The 19,754-nt window shown below is 57.1% G+C and overlaps 2 protein-coding genes and 1 long non-coding RNA gene across 6 annotated transcripts in view; 2 read left to right on the top strand and 1 right to left on the bottom strand.

Moving 5' to 3' along the window:
* The window catches only part of NUP98 (nucleoporin 98 and 96 precursor), a 38,584-nt gene extending 29,333 nt beyond the window's left edge, over positions 1-9,251 (top strand). For all 4 annotated transcript variants that reach the window (XM_090134304.1, XM_090134302.1, XM_090134303.1 and 1 more), the window contains 9 exons: positions 20-289; positions 1,279-1,436; positions 2,184-2,327; positions 3,058-3,200; positions 3,952-4,173; positions 5,292-5,533; positions 6,640-6,794; positions 7,624-7,735; positions 8,801-9,251. In XM_090134304.1, coding sequence (XP_089990430.1) covers positions 20-289; positions 1,279-1,436; positions 2,184-2,327; positions 3,058-3,200; positions 3,952-4,173; positions 5,292-5,533; positions 6,640-6,794; positions 7,624-7,735; positions 8,801-9,018 — 1,664 coding nt within the window. In that variant the 3' untranslated portion in view covers positions 9,019-9,251. The remainder of the gene's footprint in view (positions 1-19; positions 290-1,278; positions 1,437-2,183; positions 2,328-3,057; positions 3,201-3,951; positions 4,174-5,291; positions 5,534-6,639; positions 6,795-7,623; positions 7,736-8,800) is intronic.
* Positions 9,252-11,297: 2,046 nt separating this feature from the next.
* Positions 11,298-14,885, top strand: CHRNA10 (cholinergic receptor nicotinic alpha 10 subunit). Its single transcript, XM_090134319.1, has 5 exons — positions 11,298-11,487; positions 12,122-12,267; positions 13,013-13,167; positions 13,746-14,278; positions 14,350-14,885. Exons 1-5 carry the CDS (start codon positions 11,421-11,423, stop codon positions 14,805-14,807), a joined length of 1,359 nt encoding a protein of 452 aa, XP_089990445.1. The 5' UTR covers positions 11,298-11,420; the 3' UTR covers positions 14,808-14,885.
* A 144-nt stretch (positions 14,886-15,029) lies between these two features.
* LOC149920377 (uncharacterized) lies at positions 15,030-17,829 on the bottom strand. Its single transcript, XR_016463543.1, has 4 exons — positions 17,471-17,829; positions 16,558-16,621; positions 16,399-16,453; positions 15,030-16,253 (listed from the first exon to the last, which is right to left on the bottom strand). It is a non-coding gene; the product is annotated as an uncharacterized LOC149920377 (long non-coding RNA).
* Between the last annotated feature and the right edge of the window lie 1,925 nt (positions 17,830-19,754).

Here is a 19,754-nt window from a genome sequence, read left to right as displayed (position 1 = left end):
GCTAATTCTGTATTGACAGCTGTTGTGAAGCACTGGTGCTTGACGTGGACTTTATGTGAAGCGATCTGGGGGAACCTGAAGGAGCTGGAGGCCAGCCTGGAGGAGCCCAGTGAGTACGTCCTGGCCCTGGAGCGCAGGAGGGCTTTTTCTCGTTGGCTGTCGGAGACCGCAGCGGCACGGATTGATAAGGAGGTTGCTTTGACCCAACACCACAATCATGTGGAGGCTGTGTTCAGCTGCCTGACAGGGAGGAGGATTGGAGAGGCTTGCAGGCTGGCACAGCAGGCAGGTAAGATGCTCACATCCCTTTTTCTCTAAGGGAGGAGGTAGGAGGGAGAGACGTAAAGAGAACTTTGGCACTGAGAGCTAGTAGTGAGTAACTGGTCATTCTGGTGCTGAATGTGGAAGATGGATTAAGGCACGGTCTGCCTTGTCTACTTGCTGCTATTACAGTCATAGACTCCACAGCATGGTTGGGTAGAAGGGCCCTTAAAGCCTCCCCCCCCAGATCAGGCTGCCCAGGATCCCATCCACGGCCTCAAGCACCTCCAGCAATGGGGTGTATCTGGTCATATTTACACTGCTTTACTCTCAGCTCTTTTAGAAGTAAGGTTCTTTTTGCATATCCTCAGAATAATATCTTCTTTATATTTTTGATTGAGCTTAGAATCATAGAATGGCTTGGGTTGGAAGGGACCTCAAGGATCATGAAGCTCCAACCCCCCACCACACGCAGGGCCACCAACCTCCACATTTCAGAGCAGCCCAGGCTGCCCAGGGCCCCATCCAACCTGGCCTTGAACACCTGCAGGGATGGACGGGGAATCCACAGCCTCTCTGGGCAGCTGTTCCAGCACCTCGCCACTCTCACATCAAAGAACTTCCTCCTGACATCCAACCTCAATCCTCCCTCCCTCACCTTCAAACCATTTCCCCTCGTCCTGCTATTATCTACCTTTTCAAAAAGTTGAGCTTCTTTGAAGCTGCTTACATTTGTTTTAAAAGCTTATTTGCAGACCCTAATGGCTAGTTTCATCCTGACTCTTTTTGTCATCTCAAGTCTTCAAACTTCTCCATTCATTTGACCTTGTTTGGGAAGTCAGTCCTTCCGATTCCTTTGTATTTCACCTGTCCCATTTTATTAGGTATTTAGTTCATAAGGAACCAGATAGTTAAGCAACTGTAAGCTGAGCAAAAAGGCTTTGTGGTTCATGAACAGGCAACAGATGTGGCTCAGCTGTCGGTGTTTTCCTAATGTGCTGCTGTCTCTTCTTCCAGGCAACCACCGGCTTGCCCTGCTCCTGTCCCAGCTGGTGGGCAGCCAGCCCACACGGGACCTGCTCACCATACAGCTGGTGGACTGGCACAGGCTGCAGGCAGACTGCTTCATCCCGGAGGAGCGCCTGCGCATCTTCGCTCTGCTGGCTGGGAAGCCTGTATGTTGTTACAATTGTTTTGTCCTTCAGTCATAGAATCATAGAATGGCCTGGGTTGGTAAAGGATGATGAAGCTCCAACCCTCCCCACTGCATGCAGGGCCACCAACCTCCACATTTCATAGCAGCCTTGGGTTGCCTGGGGCCCCATCCAATCTAGCCTTGAACACCTCCAGGGATGGACGGGGCATCCACAGCCTCTCTGGGCAGCTGTTCCAGCACCTCACCACTCTCATAGCAAACAACTTCCTCCTCACATCCAACCTCAATCTACCCTCCTTCAGCTTCAAACTATTTCCCTGTGTCCTGCTGTTATCTCCCCTTTCCAAAAGTTGACTCCCCTCCTGTTTGTAGGCTCCCTTTAGGTCCCGGAAGGCTGCAATGATTCACCCTGCAGCCTTCTCTTCTCCAGGCTGAACAAGTCCAACTCCTCAGCCTGTCTTTGTTGTGGCGGTGCTGCAGCCCCCTGCTCATCTTTGTGGCTGCTCTGGACCCTCTCCAGCAGCTCTCTGCCTCTCTTTTATTGGAGGCCCCAAAGTACTCCATATGGCTCCTTGATTTGACTCTGCTCCCTGACAGCAGTCAGTTAAAGTTTTGATGGTCAATCCCAGCATGATACATGGCAGGAAACAAATACAAACTGACTTCTGGGGTTTTCTGTTTGTGTTACTAATGGGACTTACTACTGTTGTGTGCCTCCTCTTGTCCCGCACGCACCAACCTCTGTGTGACTTGTCTAATCCTCCAGGTGTGGCAGTTGTCTGAGAGAACCAGCATCAATGTGTGCTCACAGCTGGACTGGAAGCGCTGCGTGGCCATCCACCTCTGGTACCTCCTGCCTCCAACAGCTTCTATCTCCCAGGCACTTGCCATGTATGAGGCAGCGTTTCAGGTGGGTCAATGTGCCTGGCTGAGAGGCCTTCCTGGTCTTGGCTGGAGCTGTGGACTGGTGCTGCATGCAGCTGGCTGAGTGTTGTGAGCAGCCACATATTGCTGCTGAGCATGCATTCAGCCTATCAGTTGTCACAGCATCGAATTCCTTCCCTGGTGTTGGTGATGCATTTGTGCAGCAGCTTTGATCCACATTGATGTGGATCTTCCTTTTCCCTCTGTGGAGTGGAAATAAATCACTGAGGTTGAGCCTCCTGGTGATACTCCTCAGAAGCATAGGCCCTCCTCTTCTGCTTGCTGTGTCAGTGACTTATTTCAAGCTGAGCTCCCACCTGCTTACAGTGAGACAGATGTAGGGAGGTGGGCAGTGACCACCAGCACAAAGGCCATTTGAACCTGGTGGCTGGTCAGCTTTTCTGCTTTGCTGGTTAATACTCAGCTGTCTGCTGAAGTGCTCCTTGCCAAGCCACTGCTCTGCTGCATCCCCAGCTCCTCCAGACAGTGTGTGGCTGCGTGTGTCATGCAAGCTGTGTTGCTGTAAACTGAAAAATATGGTGTGAAATCATTTAACTTAAGGTAGCTTGGCCCTAAGGGTAGCCCAAGTACAGCCTTTAGTCTGCCCTCCTAATGAGAGATTTAATGCTGCAGCAGTACGTAGTGTGAGCTTTGTACACAGTGTGCCCATGTAAGGTGTGCTGTCTGTAAACTCACCCATAAAACCATTTGTTTAGACCACATCAGAGTCTGAGAAATACGCCTGCTGCCCCCTGCCTCCTTACCTGGAAGGCTCTGGTTGTGAGATTGAAGAAGATGATAATGCAGGAAGACCTCTCAGAGATGTCTGTTTCCATTTGTTAAAGCTCTACAGCGACAGGTGAGTGGGGGAATGCTTCAAACATGGTTTAGATGAGCCTTGGTAAGACAGTGACCTCCCAAATGAGACACGTGTAATTAACTTTGCTATTCACTGAACTCACTTAAAGTGGTGAAAAATCTGCCTTGCCAGCATGGCATTATAGCATGTGGTGCTGCTGTCTATAGGTGATTAAACTCGAGCTTAGAAACATGACTTTGTTGTTTTCTGAGTGCTTCCTGCTGTAATCTGGCTTTCACTGAAGGCACAGAGCAGCCTGCAGAGGGAGCACAGGGACACCCAAGGGCTGTGGCAGTCTGGATGCAGACTCAAAGGAGGAACAAAAGCACTTGAACAGTTCATAGAATGATAGAATGGGCTGGGTTGCAAAGGAGCACAATGCTCACCCAGTTCCAACCCCCTGCTATGTGCAGGTCACCAACCAGACCAGGCTGCCCAGAGCCACATCCAGCCTGGCCTTGAATGCCTGCAGGGATGGGGCATCCACAACCTCCTTGGGCAACCTGTTCCACTGCCTCACCACCCTCTGGCTCAAAAACTTCCTCCTCATATCCAACCTAAACCTCCCCTGTCTCAGTTTCAAGCCATTCCCAGTTGTTCCCTTCTTTAAAAAGGCAGACAGAAAACCAAGAATGGAGATTGCACATATGGAATAGCTGGAGGTGGGGGAAGGAGAGGAACCAAACAGTGCTGATTTCTGCTTTTGTGATGCCTGCACCATTAGCTATTAAAACATGATGTTTCCCTCCAGGCACTACGATCTGGACCAGCTGCTGGATCCCAGGAGCATCACATCTGACCCGGTGGACTATCGCCTCAGCTGGCACCTGTGGGAGGTGCTCCGTGCCCTCAATTACAGCCACCTGAGCAGGCAGGGGCAGGGCGTGCTGAATGCCAGCTATGCTGCCCAGCTGGAGAGCGAAGGCCTGTGGGAGTGGGCTGTGTTTGTGGTGCTGCATGAGCCCAATACCCAGTAAGTAAACATAATTCTCAAGGCACAAAAATCAACCGATCTCTGATCTGTAGACCATAGCTATCACAGCTTCTGGTTGTGCTGGAGCTGCAGAACGTCACGCTGCATGCAGAGCAGTGTGTCAGGGTTACAAAGCATTGTGAGCTGTTCTGCTTCAGGTCCCTCGTTGGGTGTCACATAGCACTGTAATGACTGCTGAACTGCTGTGCAGAAACAAATGTAGGAACCAAAGTGGCTGAGGTGGGCTCATCTGTGGGTCAGGAAGCTTACTGAACTGGAGAGCTTAGCCTGAAAGCATCATTAGTGCAGAATAATGTCCCTGGTCACATCCAAAGGGAAGAGGTAAAAGTGTGTGTGATGGGAACCTTGCTGAAAAATAGGTTTGCTTCTACTGTAAAACAGATAGCTAACCCAAAATTATCTTAAAATTGTAACTAACACCATTGTTTTTGCGAGGGTGTCTCTTGCTGTTAGTGCTTACAGATGTAATTAATACATTTCAGCATTATTTTTCCAACCCACAGCTTCAGTTAAAGCCTGTATCTCACTTGAGGGCTGTGAGTCACATTGAAATCATTTTCAGCTGCAGTGCTGAAGGTGTTGCAGAGCATTAGTGATGACCTCAGTAGTGTTTAGGCTGTGCTAAGGAATGCAATTGATGTTAGAGTTTTTCTCAGTGTCCTGTTGAAGCCTGCTGAAGGGGAGGGCTTGCCATGCGTTACAGCTGTGCCTCTGTTGTAGCCAGTAACACGACGCAGTGCACCGCTGCTCGTGTTGAAGCCCATCTCCTGGTGCTGTGATTCCTCCCAGTACCTGAGGGCAGCTTGTCAGCAGGAGAGTGGTTTTGTGTGGACAGGGGGTGACAGGAGGGGGGGATGAATGTAAGCTGAAGGAGGGAAGGTTGGGTGGGATGTGAGGGGAAACCCTTCACCCAGCGCTGCTGCCTGGAGCTGTGGGTCCCATCCTGGAGGAGCCTGAGGCTGTGGGTGGGCACTGGGACCCTGAGCTGAGGGCACACACCTGCAGTGGGGATGGGGTCGGGGTCTGTGAGATCCTTCCAGCCCAGCGTGCTCTGATACAGTGTGATGGAACAGCATCCTGTCCTCTGCTCCCACCAGCATACGTGAGAAGGCCGTGCGTGAGCTGCTGGGCCGGCACTGCGCTCTGTGCGAGACCCCCGAGTCGTGGGCCAAGGAGACCTTCCTGACACAGCGGCTCTGCGTCCCTGCAGAGTGGATTCATGAAGCAAAGGCTGTTCGAGCCCGCATGGAGGGCGACAAGCATAAAGAAGCCTTGTTCCTGTTCAAAGCCGGGCACTGGAACCAGTGCCACAAGTTGGTTGTGCGGCACCTCGCATCAGGTGAGCCAGGAACCATTTGTCCCATTCTCTTTTGAGTAGTGTGCAGGAATGTGATGGGAACAGAAGTGATGGAGCCAGCAGTGTGCTCCTGCAGCTTGGAAAGCAAATGGGATCCTGGGCTCCATCAGCAGAGGGGTGGCCAGCAGGGGCAGGGAGGTGATTGTTCTCCTCTACTGTGCTCTTGTGAGGCCCTGTCTGCAGTATTGTGTCCAGGTCTGGAGCCCCCAGGAGAAGAAGGACAGGGAGCTGTTGGAGAGGGTCCAGAGGAGCCACAAAGATGATCAGGGGGCTGCAGCACCTCCGCTACAAGACAGGCTGAGGGAGCTGGGCTTGTTCAGCCTGGAGAAGAGAAGGCTGTGGGGTGAATCATTGCAGCCATCCACGACCTAAAGGGAGCCTACAGACAGGAGGGGAGTCAGCTCTTGGAAAGGGGAGATAACAGCAGAACAAGGAAAATGGTTTGAAGTTGAGGGAGGGCAGATTTCAGTTGGATGTGAGGGGGAAGTTGTTTGCTGTGAGAGTGGTGAGGTGCTGGAACAGCTGCCCAGAGAGGCTGTGGATGCCCCGTCCATCCCTGGAGGTGTTCAAGGCCAGGTTGGATGGGGCCCTGGGCTGCTATGAAATGTGGAGGTTGGTGGCCCTGCCTGTGGTGGGGGGTTGGAGCTTCATGATCCTTGAGGTCCCTTCCTCAAGAGTCCTCAAACCATTCTGTGATTCTGTTTGTGGTGTCAGAGCTGTGCAGGGACAGCACTGTTCCTGACAGGGAGGTGAATTCAGGATGGCTGGCTGTTCCAGAGTAGCTAATTTGGTCCCTGGGACAGTGGTTCTTCACCATGAATGTATGAGAAGAGTGGTGCTCAGCCTTCTGCACATCCACCTTTGGGTGCCAGAGTGCCTTGGGGGCCAGCACTGACCCATGGGGGTTGTGGTTCTTGGGAGCTTGGGGGTGTTAGGTGGCCTCAGGCTCTGCATGTCGCAAATCAAGGGAACACTGCCAGCCACAGCTGAACTGTGAAACTGCAGGCACAGTCAAACAGAGGGGTTTCTTTTAGCAGCGCATGTACAAGGAACCTGTTTGCTTAATTGCTTATGTTTGTTCTCCTTAGATGCCATTATTAACGAAAACTACAAATACCTGAAAGGGTTCCTGGAAGACCTCTCCCCTCCGGAGCGCAGTGCACTCATCCAGGACTGGGAGCTGGCAGGGCTGGTCTACCTGGACTACATCCGTGTCATTGAGATGGTGGATAGGATTCAGCAGGTAACACACTGTGATGAATTGTTTTTTTCCTGTGGGGTTTCCTGCATTCAGACAGAGCCTCATTCTTAAAATAACCTCACACCGTTCCATGATAACATTGGTGTATGTCCTACAGATGTGAGCTCGTCTGAAAGTACAGAGCTGGTAGGTGATGTCAAACAAGGTGTGCTGTGCCCTGGCAGCACATGAGAGCTTAGTGAAAGAGGAGGAGCAGTGGGAGGAGCAGTGAGGAGCCTGCATGTCACAGAATCACACAATGGCTTGGGTTGGAAGGGACCTCAAGGATCACAGAATCACAGAAGGATCATGAAGCTCCAACCCACCCACCACACCCAGGGCCACCAACCTCCACATTTCATAGCAGCCCAGGCTGCCCAGGGCCCCATCCAACCTGGCCTTGAACACCTCAGGGATGGACGGGGCATCCACAGCCTCTCTGGGCAGCTGTTCCAGCACCTCACCACTCTCACAGCAAACAACTTCCCCCTGACATCCAACCTCAATCTTCCCTCCCTCAACGTCAAACCATTTCCCTTGTCCTGCTGCCATCTCCCCTTTCCAAGAGCTGACTCCCCTCCTGTCTGTAGGCTCCCTTTAGGTACTGAAGGCTGCAATGAGCTCACCCCACAGCTTCTCTTCTCCAGGCTGAACAAGTCCAGTCCTGTTTAATTCAGTTCCAGGATTCCCCTTTGGCACTTCAGGTGCTCATCTCAGGTTTTAAGGTGCATTTGGTGGGACAGATGTGGCTGAGTGGAGCCGGGTGGTTGGGGTGATCCCTGCAGGAGGCTCTGGGTGGCTTTCAGCTGTGTCTGCTCTCCTTTGCTTCCAGCTGGATTGTTCCACATACGAGCTGGAGCGCTTACATACCAAAGTGACGTCGCTGTGCAACAGAATAGAGCAGATCCAGTGCCACAATGCCAGGGACCGCCTGGCTCAGTCAGGTATGGGGGCAGTGGGAGGAGCACAGTGGGTGATGTGATGTGGGGAAGGATGGTTGGGTGGTGCTCAGAGGCTCTGTGTGCTAAGTGGGACTGCTGCTGTCCCCTAGAGGTCCATTTTGGGGCTGATGCTCTTCAGCATTGCTACCAGTGGCACAGGCAGTTTGCTGATGGCAGCGAGCTGAGTGGGGCTGTCATGCAGAAGAAGGGAGGGATGGCATCCAGAGGGATGTGGGCTCCAAAAGTGGGCACATGAGAACCAGTGAGGTTCCCAAGGCTGAGTGCAGGCATTGGGTTGGGGCAATCCTGATAGAAACGCAGATGGGAGCAAAGATCCACGGCAGGCTGTGGGTTTACCCACCCAGCCAGGCACCTTGGCTCAAAAGTCCTTATTGAACTGTTGTTGGAGTGCATTCCTCAGCAGGCTGTGAGTTCATGGCTGCTCAGAGAATCACACAGAATCATAGAATGGTTTGGGTTGGAAGGGACCTCAAGGATCACGAAGCACCAACCCCTCATTGCACGCAGGGCCACCAATCTCCACATTTCAGAGCAGCCCAGGCAGCCCAGGGCCCCATCCAACCTGGCCTTGAACACCTCCAGGGATGGACGGGGCATCCACAGCCTCTCTGGGCAGCTGTTCCAGCACCTCACCACTCCCATAGTAAAGAACTCCCCCTGACATCCAATTTCAATTTTCCCTCCCTCAACTCAAACCATTTCCCCTTGTCCTGCTTGTCCTGCTGTTATCTCCCCTTTCCAGGAGCTGACTCCCCTCCTGTTTGTAGGCTCCCTATAGGTACTGAGGGCTGCAATGATTCACCCCGCAGCTTCTCTTCTCCATGCTGAACAAGGCCAGCTCCCTCAGCCTGTCTCTGTAGTGGAGGTGCTGCAGCCCTCTGATCAAATCCAGCAGATCCAGCCCCCTGCTCACACGCAGATTCCCGTTCCAAAGTGTGGGGCAAACCCCTCTGACTGTCACGTCTTCCTGTGAAGGGAGGGAGGGCTGACATGTTTCGGATGTGTGAAGCTGACGCGATTGCTCACCTCCTCTCCCTGCTCCCCCAGACATGGCCAAGCGCATCGCCAACCTGCTGCGTGTGGTTCTCAGCCTGCAGCACAGCCCGGAGCCGCTGGCTGACGGCAGCCCTGAGCTGCACCGCGTGCCCCTCCGCCTGCTGGCCCCCCACGTGGGCCGCCTGCCCATGCCTGAGGATTACGCCCTGGAGGAGCTGCGGGGCCTCACCCAGTCCTACCTGCGGGAGCTGACTGTGGTCACCCAATGAGGGCCCGCTTTGAGCTCCTGTGGACTCTTTCAGTGTTTCCTCGCCCTGCTCCCGGGCCGGGAGCTCCACGGTGGCAGCCTCCGGCCGCGCAGGTTCGTCCGTGGAGCTGTGGGCAGCTTTAAGACGTGGCTTAATGCCGAGCTGGGGAAGCAATGGGTCTGCCTGGACCTCGCCTGTCGGCACTTGGACTTCACAGCTCTTTCCTAGAATCAATAAAATGCCTCTTTGTGCAACCAGGTGAGACTGTGCTGTGCAGGGGGCGCGGAGGGGCTTCGTGTCCTGGCAGCTCCGCTTTGCTCCATCGGCAGCACACGGGACGGTGTATGGGGACAGCTGGCCTCGGGTTCATTGCATTGGGACCGCAGGCATTAAACAGTGACCCTCCAGCACTGGGACTGCGCAGGACAAGCGCCAGGTGGGGGCTGTGCTGCTCTGTGGGTGGGGGACAGGGGAGAAGAACCCGACTTGGGAAGATTTCCTCCACTGGGGAGCTGCACGGCCCCTTCTGCTCACTGCTCCATCCCCAAACGCCAGGAGGGCCGCTTCCCCAACCCAGAGCAGGGGAGCTGACAGCTGTGTGTGTGCCTTAGGCTGTGCCATGGGGCTGCTGAACGCTGCCGTGGGCAGCAGTGGAACCCAGCAGTCCTCATCTCTGCACCCTGAGGGGACCCAATTCTGCACCGCTGCTGCTCTGGATGCTCCGTGCTGCCCCACCGTGGGGAGCAGCTGCCATCGGTGCTCCCTGCTCTGTGCAGTCTTTCTGTGTTGAAAAAAAGAACCCAACTATTTTTGGATGGAAAAAAAGGAAAAGGTGCTGCCAGCAGCTCCTGCCCGCTCCGGTGGTCCTTAAGCACGAGGGGGTTGTAAAGGTTTTTATTGAGAAATTATAAATAAGTGATTAGATTATTTTCCTGTCCTTTTGAAAACGAGAAATAAAATGTTTATAGAAATAAAAAGATTTCCCACTGTTTTCTTTGCTTTTTCACAAAACTGCAGGGCTGGAACTGGGGCCGGGGCGGGAGTGGGGGGACCCACACTGTGGGAGGGTGGCCTGGGGGGCCTTGGGCCTTCAGCAAAGGGCTGGGAGGACCCGCAGTGCTGCTGCATGGCTTTTCCATGGGCACAGAGGCTGAAATGGGACCGATGGGGCCCTGGGGCTGCCCCATCCTGCAGCACCAGGGTTGCGGCGGCAGTGGGGCAGTGCTGAATGTGACACCTGCCCACGCTGAGCCGGGTCACGCTGCCTTCCATTACCCTAATTGCCTCTCCAGGAGCCCAGCTGCCGTCCTGGGATGAATAATTCACTGCCTGGAAACAAAACCTCCGGCCTTAAAACCGATCGGGGTCTGCTGGGCACCTGCTGTGGTGCCACAGGATGAGGGAGAGGCGCTTGGATGATGCCCCCAGCAACACAGTGAGCTTTGGTGAGCCCTGAGGTTGTTGGACCCCATCGTCTCTGTAGGTTCCTTCCAATGGATCTGCTTTATTCTACGTGGTTCTCAGCAGCCAAATAGGAACAGCCATCCCCGTCCTGCACTCTGCTCCCAGCTCTGCCCAATGCCACCCGCATCACTGCAGCATCACCGCCTCCATCACCTCCAGCACCTGCACCATCTCTATGCATCACCTCCAGCATCCTATCAACCTCCAGCATTTCCTCCACCCATTGCTTCCATCCATCACCTCATCCACCTCCATCCATTGCTTTCATCACCTCCATCACCTCACCAGCCTCCATCCATTGCTTCTTTCCATCACCACCACCTCATCCACCTCATCACCTCACCCACCTCCATCCATCCCTTCCATCGCCTCCATCGCCTCATCCACCTCCATTCATTGCATCCATCACCCTCAATGCCTCCATCCATCACCTCCATCACCTCCTCCACCTCCACCCATTGCTTCCATCACCTGCATCACTTCCATCCGTCATCTCCATCTGCTCCACCGCTTGCATCCACCACCAGCACCTCTCTCCACCTCTTCAGCACCACCACCACCGTGGGCAGCAGAGGACCCATCCCCAGGCTCTTCTCTTTTACAGAGGCACATCTCCAGCTGCCCAGCACCAATCTCCCCGGGGGGCTCAGCAGCAGCAAACACGGGGGGCACAGACCCCACAGACAGCAGCCAGGACTGCTGAGAGCAGCGGCTGCCCACGGATCGGCCCCCACTCGGGTCCACCGCATTCCCCTCCCCCGGACCCCCAGCAGAGCCCTTTGGAGCATCCCTCGCCCACCCTGGGCTGTGTGCCCGCCTCGAGGCCGCCGCCATCCTCCCCTGACGTCACCCTGCACCGAGCTCTTAAAGGCCGCCCCAACCCCTCCCAGCCCTGGGAGATGCTGTGCAGGTGACGCCGGCGATGTCCCCAGCTCCCGACCCCTGACGGCCCCACTGCCATGGGGAGCGTTCCACTGCCCGCCTGCCTGCTGGCGCTCAGCCTCGCCAGCACCCTCCTGGCCCCAGGTAAGCACCGGGCTCGGGGCAGGAGGGACAGAGGGTGACAATGCCAACCTGGAGGGGACGTCGCCCACAGGGCCCCCATTGAACACCTGGGGTGAAGGCAAACCCTGTGGGGAGGGTCTGCCCTGAGCCCCCAGCCCCATCCCACCCCGGCTCCGATGCTGCGCCGTGAGCGAAACGCAATCCCACTCATCGAGCATTCAGCGACGTGGGGCCGACGCCGATCCCTCTTCCTTGGGGATCCCAGAAGGCACCGAGGGGCTCCAAACTGGGGCTGGGGGCTCAGAAACCTCTGCCTCCATTCTGGGATCAGGATGTGTCCTTCTGCTGGGTTGGGTGGAGGACAACGATGGGGAGAGTGGAAATAACAGGGTTAGTAGAAATAGTGGGCGTAGTGGAAAGGATGGGATGAATAGAAACTGTGGGAATAGTGGAGATGATAGGAATAGTAGAAATAATGGGAGTGAGAGAAATAAGAGAGAGGAATGCGTTCCTGGGCTGGGCTGCCCGAGACAGCGTGTCACTGGGATGGGGACGGATGGACCCGGAGCAGGGATGCGGTGGCTCCCGGCGATGGGGGTCCCGGTGGGGTCCCACCCATGGGGGTCCCGGTGCCCCCACTGCCGTGGTCCCGCAGGCTGCAGGGCTGCACAGGGCCGCCTCGCCCACAAGCTGTTCCACGACCTCTTCGCCAACTACTCCAGTGCCCTGCGGCCCGCCGAGGACACGGAGCGGGCGCTCAACGTCACCCTGCAGGTCACCCTGTCCCAGATCATCGACATGGTGAGCGCTGAGCCCCCCAGCACACCCAGGCTCCTCCAGCTGCCCCAGACTGCCTTGGACCCTCAAAATCAGCTCCGACCCCTCAACACCTCTTCACATCCTCCCCAAAACGCTTCAACTCCCCCACAGCAGCCCAGATGCCCCCAAAGCCCTGGAAATCAACTCAGAGCTCCCCTGGAAACCAGCACAGATCCCTCCTTGGACAGTACAAACCCCTCAGAATCAGCCCAGATCCCACCCCAAACCAGCTCCAAACCCTCAGCATCAACTCAGACCTCTCAGCACGCATAGTTCAGACTCCATAAAACCAGTCCAGTTCCTCCCAAAACAGTTCAATCTCCTGAACACCAGTCCAGATCCGCCTCCACATCAGCATCAAGTCCTCAAAACCATCTCGGATGCCCCTTAAGTATTCCCAACCTCTCAAAACCATCTCAGATGTGCCTGAAACAGCGCCAAAACCTTCACTTCAGCTCAGACCTCCTGAAACCAGTCCAGCATCCCCCACAGCCAGCTCAGACCTCTGAAAACCAACTCACATCCCCCCAGACCAGCTCAGAACCCTGAGAAGCTGCCCAGATCCCACCCCAAGCTCCTCAAAACCAGCTCGGATCCCCCAGACCAGCTCAAACCCATAACCCCCAGCACCACCCCCCGGAGACCCTCTCACCCTGTGGCCACCCTGGGCTCACCCCATGGAGCCACAGGTGCTGCCAGGGCTGCTGCCCACCCTGTGCCCCCGCAGGACGAGCGCAACCAGGTGCTCACCTCCTACCTGTGGGTCCGCCAGGCCTGGCTGGACGCCCACCTGGCCTGGGATAAGGACGCCTACGGTGGCATCGACAGCATCCGCATCCCCAGCAGCTATGTCTGGAGGCCCGACATTGTCCTCTACAACAAGTGGGTCATGCTCACCCCAACCAGGGGGATGTATGGGGGCAGTGCAGGGTGGGGTGAAACCAGCAGTCCTGGTGCAAGGAGGGTGGGGAGCTGTCACTGTGCAGGGGGAACACCATGGGGACAACACAAGGGACGTGGTTGGGTCATCATGGGGTGTTGTAGGGGGATGTAGCATGGGGATGAGGAGGGGACGTGGCACAGTGATGTAGCATGGGGATGCAGTGGGCATGCGGCATGGGGACATGGTGGGGGACGTGGCATGGAGACATGGCATGGAGACATGGTGGGGAAATGGCATGGGGACAGGTTGGGGACGTGACGTGGAGACGTGGCATAGGAGCATGGGGACACAGCAGGGAGATGTGATATGGGGACGTGGTGGGAACATGGCATGGGGACATGGTGGGGATGTGACATGGGGACATGGCACAGGAACATGGTGGGGACGTGGCACGGAGGTGTGACATGGGGACATGGCACGGAGGCGCACACTGGTGCCAGCCCGCAGCCCCTTGCCCCAGCGGGGTTGAGGTCACGGTGGCCACCCCCTTCCATCCCCCCTGGCCGTCCCTGCCCAGCACCAACGAGCGTTTCGGTGGCTCCATGGAGACCAACGTGGTGCTGCGCTCTGACGGACGCATCATGTGGGACGCTCCCGCCATCACTAAGAGCTCCTGCAAGGTGGACGTCTCCTACTTCCCCTTCGATGGGCAGCAGTGCCACCTCACCTTTGGCTCCTGGACCTACAATGGGAACCAGATTGACCTCCACAACCGCCTGGACACGGGCGACCTGACCGACTTTGTGGAGAACGTGGAGTGGGAGGTGCTGGGCATGCCGGCCACGCGCAACGTGGTCACCTACGGCTGCTGCTCGGAGCCCTACCCCGACGTCACCTACACGCTGCTGCTCCGCCGCCGCGCCTCCTTCTACATCTTCAACCTGCTGCTGCCCTGCATCATGATCTCCTTCCTGGCACCACTGGGGTTCTACCTGCCCGCCGACTCCGGGGAGAAGGTGTCTCTGGGGGTGACGGTGCTGCTGGCTCTCACCGTGTTCCAGCTGCTGGTGGCGGAGAGCATGCCGCCCTCAGAGAGCGTGCCGCTCATCGGTGAGCCCAGGGGAGGGCACGGGGCGCCCGGCGGTGAGACCCCACCCCTCATCGCCCCTCTTGCCCCATAGGGAAGTACTACATCGCCACCATGACCATGATCACCGCCTCCACCGCTCTGACCATCTTCATCATGAACATCCACCACTGTGGGCCGGGCGCCCGCCCGGTGCCCCCCTGGGCACGCCGCCTCATCCTGCACCACCTGGCGCGCGCCCTCTGCGTCTGCGAGGTGGGCGAGAGCTGCGGCCGCCCCCAGAGAGAGGGGACGGGGGGGACGGGGCCGAGGGATCCCCCCGGAGAGGGCGCGGAGCCGGGGCTGTGCCCCCACAGCCGCTGCCTCTGCCACCACCACGCGGTGCTCAGCAGTGTGGGGTACATCGCCGGTGTCTTCCGACGGCACCGCACCTCCCAGCGCCACGCCGCCGAGTGGAAGAAGCTGGCCAAGGTGATGGACCGCTTCTTCATGTGGGTCTTCTTCCTCATGGTCTTCCTCATGAGCGTGCTGGTGATCGGCAATGCTGCCTGACGCCCACCCCACGCCCGGTGCCCCCAGCCAGCCCATCCCCACGGTGCCCATGGAGCTCATGCCCAGGACAGCACTGCAGGCTGAGGCGCACAGCGCCCAGTGCCCTGACTGGAGGAGCTGCACTCAGTGGGAATAAAGCTGGCAGTGCATCCCCTGCATCCCACCTCCTGCCCAGGCAGTACAGAGCCTTTACCTGGGGCTGTGCTTGTGTCCATGCATGGGTGTGTGTACGGATATCTGAGGGCAGAAGGCTGCAGGAACCCTTTGGGGGGTGTAGGGATAGAACAAGGAGGAGTGACCTGAAGCAAAAACAGGGGAGACAGGGTCGAAACAAGATTAGAGGAAATCCTTTAATGGACTGAGCCGGAAGGAGCGCGGTGGGGCTGTGGCGGTGCCGGGCCCCACACTCGGGCTCAGAGGGTCTTCCTCCCCACGTAGGACCAGCGCTGCCAAAAGGGCTGTGCACGGCAGTGCCTCCAGCACTCCTGCACCCACCGCCACAGCCTGGAGCAGCAATGCTGCAGGCACTGCCCGACCCCGCACAGCCCCGGGGGCACCCGCAGATGGGCCGTGCCCGTGGGACCCCGGTGGGACCCTGTTGTGTTGGTCCTGCCTGGATCCGTGGGGATGGACCTGTCTGGATCCGTGGGGATGTTTCTGCAGGAATCCATAGGGCTGATCCTGCCTGGTTCCATCAGGACGCTCTGGCCCAGCTCCTTTGGGGCGCTCCTATGAGCTTCAGTGTGTATGTGCCCATCTATGTCCATGCTCATGTCCTCCATGTTCTTATCCAAGCCCATGGGTTGGCCACAACCCCAGCGGAGCCCTTGCCCATGGCCCTGACCCCAAGCCCTGCAGAGGTGGGGGAACAGGTCTGGCCAAGCAGCACTCATGTATGTCCATGCTGATGCTCCCACCTGGTTGCTGCTACATGCCAGTACCAAGGACATCCATCTGTACACGCAGATGGACCCTGGAGGGCTCCTCTGCTGGGGGCTCCATGGGGTTCTCAGTTGCCCCCCATCACTCCAGCAGTGCCCGCAGCAGTTGGCAGCGGCGCTCAACGCCTGCCTGGTTCTCCTGGATGACGCGGATCAGCTCCAGGATGAGCTCCGTGTGGGAGCAGTGGGGCAGTGAAGGCTCCGTGGGGCTCTGCGCTCCATCCCTGGGGGAGCTCTGCTTGCTTGGCCCCAGGGAGTGAAGGGGCTGGGGGCTGCTGTCAGGAGAGCTGGGGGCTCGGGGCTGGGGCACAGGGCTGCCTCTGCCTCTGGTTGTGGTCAGAGGTACAAGGGCGACCAACACTCCCGCAGTGCTGGGAGAGGGCTTCGGAAAGGAGTAGAGGGAAAGGAGGAGGAAGAAGCAACTGGAGAGCCTACAGAGCCCAGGGACAGCAGGGATGCCAGTGGGGCCCGAGGGAACTTCATGCCTCATTCATCTGGGCTCGTCCTGCAGGAGAAGATGGAGGAGTTGAGGGGACCCGCTGCCCCCATGCCCACAGTTCAGGGCCACGACCCCAGCGGAGCCTCCTCCCATGGCCCTGACCCCAGGCCCTGCAGCACTGGAGGACCAGGTCTGGCCAAGCAGCACTCACCGCAGTTCCCAGGTTGGCGACGCCATCCCCGCTGCTCCGTCCTTCCACCAGGCATCTGCCAAAGCAAGAGCGTGTGAGCGGCCGGGACCCCCCGCTCAGCCCCACACTGGGCTGCCGACCCCTTGCAGGGTGCTCAGCTCTGGCGTCGGGGCTGCTCACCTCCCCCCTCCTTCGTCTGGGTGCTGGTCTCTCTCCTCTTCTTCCCCAGCCTCCGACAGAACTTCTGTGGGAGCAGCGAGAGGGTGGATGAGAGGCAGCTCCCACACCCCCAGCCCCTCATCCATCACCTCCCCGTAGCCATTGGCTGTGCAGAACGACCGAGGCCACTGCTGTCCTGCAGGGTTCCCTTTCCCAGTGGGCCCCACTTGTGCCCTTTTTCACAGTACTGCAGTGCTGCAATTGCTTTGTTCAAGTTCTTACAGTCTCTGTCCCCAAGTATGTTTTATTGCGTTTCCTTAGAACCATCTTTCAGAAGATACCAAAGGGCACAACACCGTGTCTATCTGGGTTCACACCCATCTGTCAGCTTGCTCCTTTCCCTTCTAAATCATTTATTAGATCCCTGTCCTCTCTAGAATGCTGGACACGCTCTGACTCGGCCTCAGAGAATTGAAGTTCATTGTCTGGAATTAAAGCCACTTCACCGTAGAGTCACAGAATCACAGGTCGGAAAGGACCTGCAAGGTCATCCATCCAGCCGCCCTCCCGTCACCGCTGCTGCCACCAGCACCCAGCCAGGTCTCGCAGCTCCGCATCCAGGCTCCTCTCGACGCCGCAGGGACGGCGACTCCCCCCCTCCCTGCGCAGCCACTGCGGTGCCGACCGCTGAGAGAAGAGTTCTTCCTCGTGTCCAACCTCAGCCTCCTCTGGCACAACGTGCGGCCGTTTCCCCGGCTCCCGTTTGCCGCCCGGGAGCAGAGGCCGAACCCGTCCTCGGCACAGCCTCCCTTCGGGAAGTTGTGGAGTGCAGTGAGGTCTCCCCTGAGCTCCTCTCCTCCAGACTGAACAATCCCAGCTCCCTCAGCCATTCCTCATAGGACTTGTGCTCCAGACCCCTCACCACTTTCGTTACCTTCTCTGGACACGCTCCAGGGCCTCAATGTCTTTCTTGCAGTGAGGGGCCCAAAACTGAACACAGCACTCGAGGTGCGGCCTCACCAGAGCTGAGTACAGGGGATGATCACCTCCTGCTCCTGCTGGCCACACCATTTCTAATGCAGGCCAGGATGCCGTTGGCCCTTTTGGCCACCCGGGCACACTGCTGGCTCACGTTCAGCCCAGCATCAACCAACACCCCCAGGTCCCTTTCCGCTTCACACTCATCCAGCCACTCGTCCCCAAGCCCGTAGCGCTGCATGGGGTTGTTGTGCCAAAGTGCAGGACCCGGCACTTGGCCTTGTTGAACCTCATCCCATTCAGCTCAGCCCAGCGATCCAGCTTATCTAAGTCCCTCCCACCACCTCCCACACCACCTCCCAGCTTGGTGCCATCTGCAAACTTACTGAGGGTGCACTCAATGCCCTCGTCTAGGTCATCAATAAAGATATTAAACAAGACAGGCCCCTGGAGGACAGCACTTGAAACAGGTCGCCAGCTGGACTTCGCTCCATTAACCACCACCCGTTGGCACGGCCCTCTAGCTAATTTCTTACCCAAAGCAATGTGTACCTGTCCAGGCCACGGGCAGCCAGCTTCCCCAGAAGCTGTGAGAGACCGTGCCAAAGGCTTTGCTGAAGTCCAGGCAGACTGCCTCGACAGCCTTTCCCTCATCTACCAGCCTGGTCACCCGGTCGTACAAGGAGATGAGGTTGGCCAAGCACGACCTGCCTTTCATGAACCCGTGCTGGCTGGGCCTGATCCCCCGAATGCCACACACGTGCCGTGCGATCTCCCCCAAGATGATTTGCTCCATTACTTTCCCTGGTACTGAGGTCAGGCTGACAGGCCTTCATTCCCCAGCTCCTCCTTACGGCTCTTCTTGAAGATGGGAGTCACATCAGCGAACCTCCAACCCTCTGGGACCTCTCCAGTTAACCAGGAGCGCTGGTAGGTGGCAGAGAGCGGCTCAGCAATCACCCCGCCAGCTCCCTCAGCACCCGAGGGTGCAGCCTGTCCTCCCATGGACTTGTGGCAGTGCAGACGAGGAGGAGCTCTCTGACTGCGTCTGTCGGAATCACTGGGGTGTATTCTGCGTAGCGTCCCAGACTTCCATATCAGGGCATGAAGTGCCCTGAGGATAGCTGATCTGCCTGCTGACGGAGGACGTAAAGAAGGCGTTGAGGTCCTCAGCCTCCTCCTAACCCTCAGCGGTCACGTTCCCCGCTGCATCAAGGAAAGGATGGAAATTCTCCCTGGTTCTTCTCTTACCATCAGTATATTTGTAAAAGGATTACTTATTCTCTTTTACTACACTGAGTTCAAGTTGGGCTTTTGCCCTCCTAACGTCCTCCCTGCATCCCTTAGCACCTTCCTTGCAATCTCCCCGAGCTGCCTGTCCCTTCTTCCATTGAACACAGACTCTTTTTCTTCCAGAGCCTCAGCAGCGGTTCCCGGTTCATCCACGCTGGTCTCCTTCCCGCACGGCTCGCCTTACGGCATTCAGGACACTCTGTTCTGTGCCTTTGAGACTTCCAGTTCACCAATCTCTTTTCCTTCAGCTGCCTGCTCCGCCAACTGACCCACCATCAGATTTCCAGTTTCCTCTGCACCCTCATCTCTCTGACGTCCTACAGTGCATGATAGCCACGCTTTTTAGTGGGATTACCTCCTGTGAGTTCTGCGATGGTGAGGTGAGGCTCAGCAGCCCGTAGCTCCCTGGGTCTTCCTTTCTGCCTTTCTCAAGAATGGGAGTAACGTTTCCCTTCTTCAGTCACTGGGGACTTCACTGCACAGCGGTGACATTTCTAATATGATGGAGGGTGGCTCAGCAACCACATCAGCCATCTCTCTCCTAACCCTGGGGTGGATATCCTCCGGCCCCAGGGACTGATCCACATTCAGTTTCGTGAGGAGGACTGGGACTCGCTGCACTTCACAGTGGGACAGAACCCACTCCCCACACCCTCACCAAGAGGTCGTGGTCCTGGCAGACATGGGAAGCTGCCCAGCCGTGAGGACTGAGGCAAAGCACCCACTGAGCACCTCAGCTTCTTCTATGTCTGCGGACGCCAGCTCCCCGTTCCCTTTCATCAGAGGGGGAACACTCTCCCCGGCCTGCCTCCTCCTGCTTTCTACCTGTAGAACCCCTTCTTGTTATCTTTCACGTCCCTGTCCAGAGCTGAACTCAGAGCCCCGTCCCAGGTGCAGAACCCGGCACTGCTCCTGCTGAGCTTCATGCAGCTGCTGACTGAATGAAT

This window comes from Phasianus colchicus, chromosome 1, assembly GCF_987193195.1.
Source record: "Phasianus colchicus chromosome 1, bPhaCol1.hap1.1, whole genome shotgun sequence".
Lineage (NCBI taxonomy): Eukaryota > Metazoa > Chordata > Aves > Galliformes > Phasianidae > Phasianus > Phasianus colchicus.
This window is presented reverse-complemented; position numbering and strand designations above follow the sequence as displayed.

What these genes read in the sequence shown, in the direction of transcription:
- CHRNA10 (XM_090134319.1), top strand. Translation starts at nt 11,421, where the DNA reads ATGGGGAGCGTTCCACTGCCCGCCTGCCTGCTGGCGCTCAGCCTCGCC. An exon ending in CAGCACCCTCCTGGCCCCAG is followed by an intron (nt 11,488 to 12,121) that starts GTAAGCACCGGG and finishes GTGGTCCCGCAG; the next exon opens with GCTGCAGGGCTGCACAGGGC. An exon ending in GACATTGTCCTCTACAACAA is followed by an intron (nt 13,168 to 13,745) that starts GTGGGTCATGCT and finishes GTCCCTGCCCAG; the next exon opens with CACCAACGAGCGTTTCGGTG.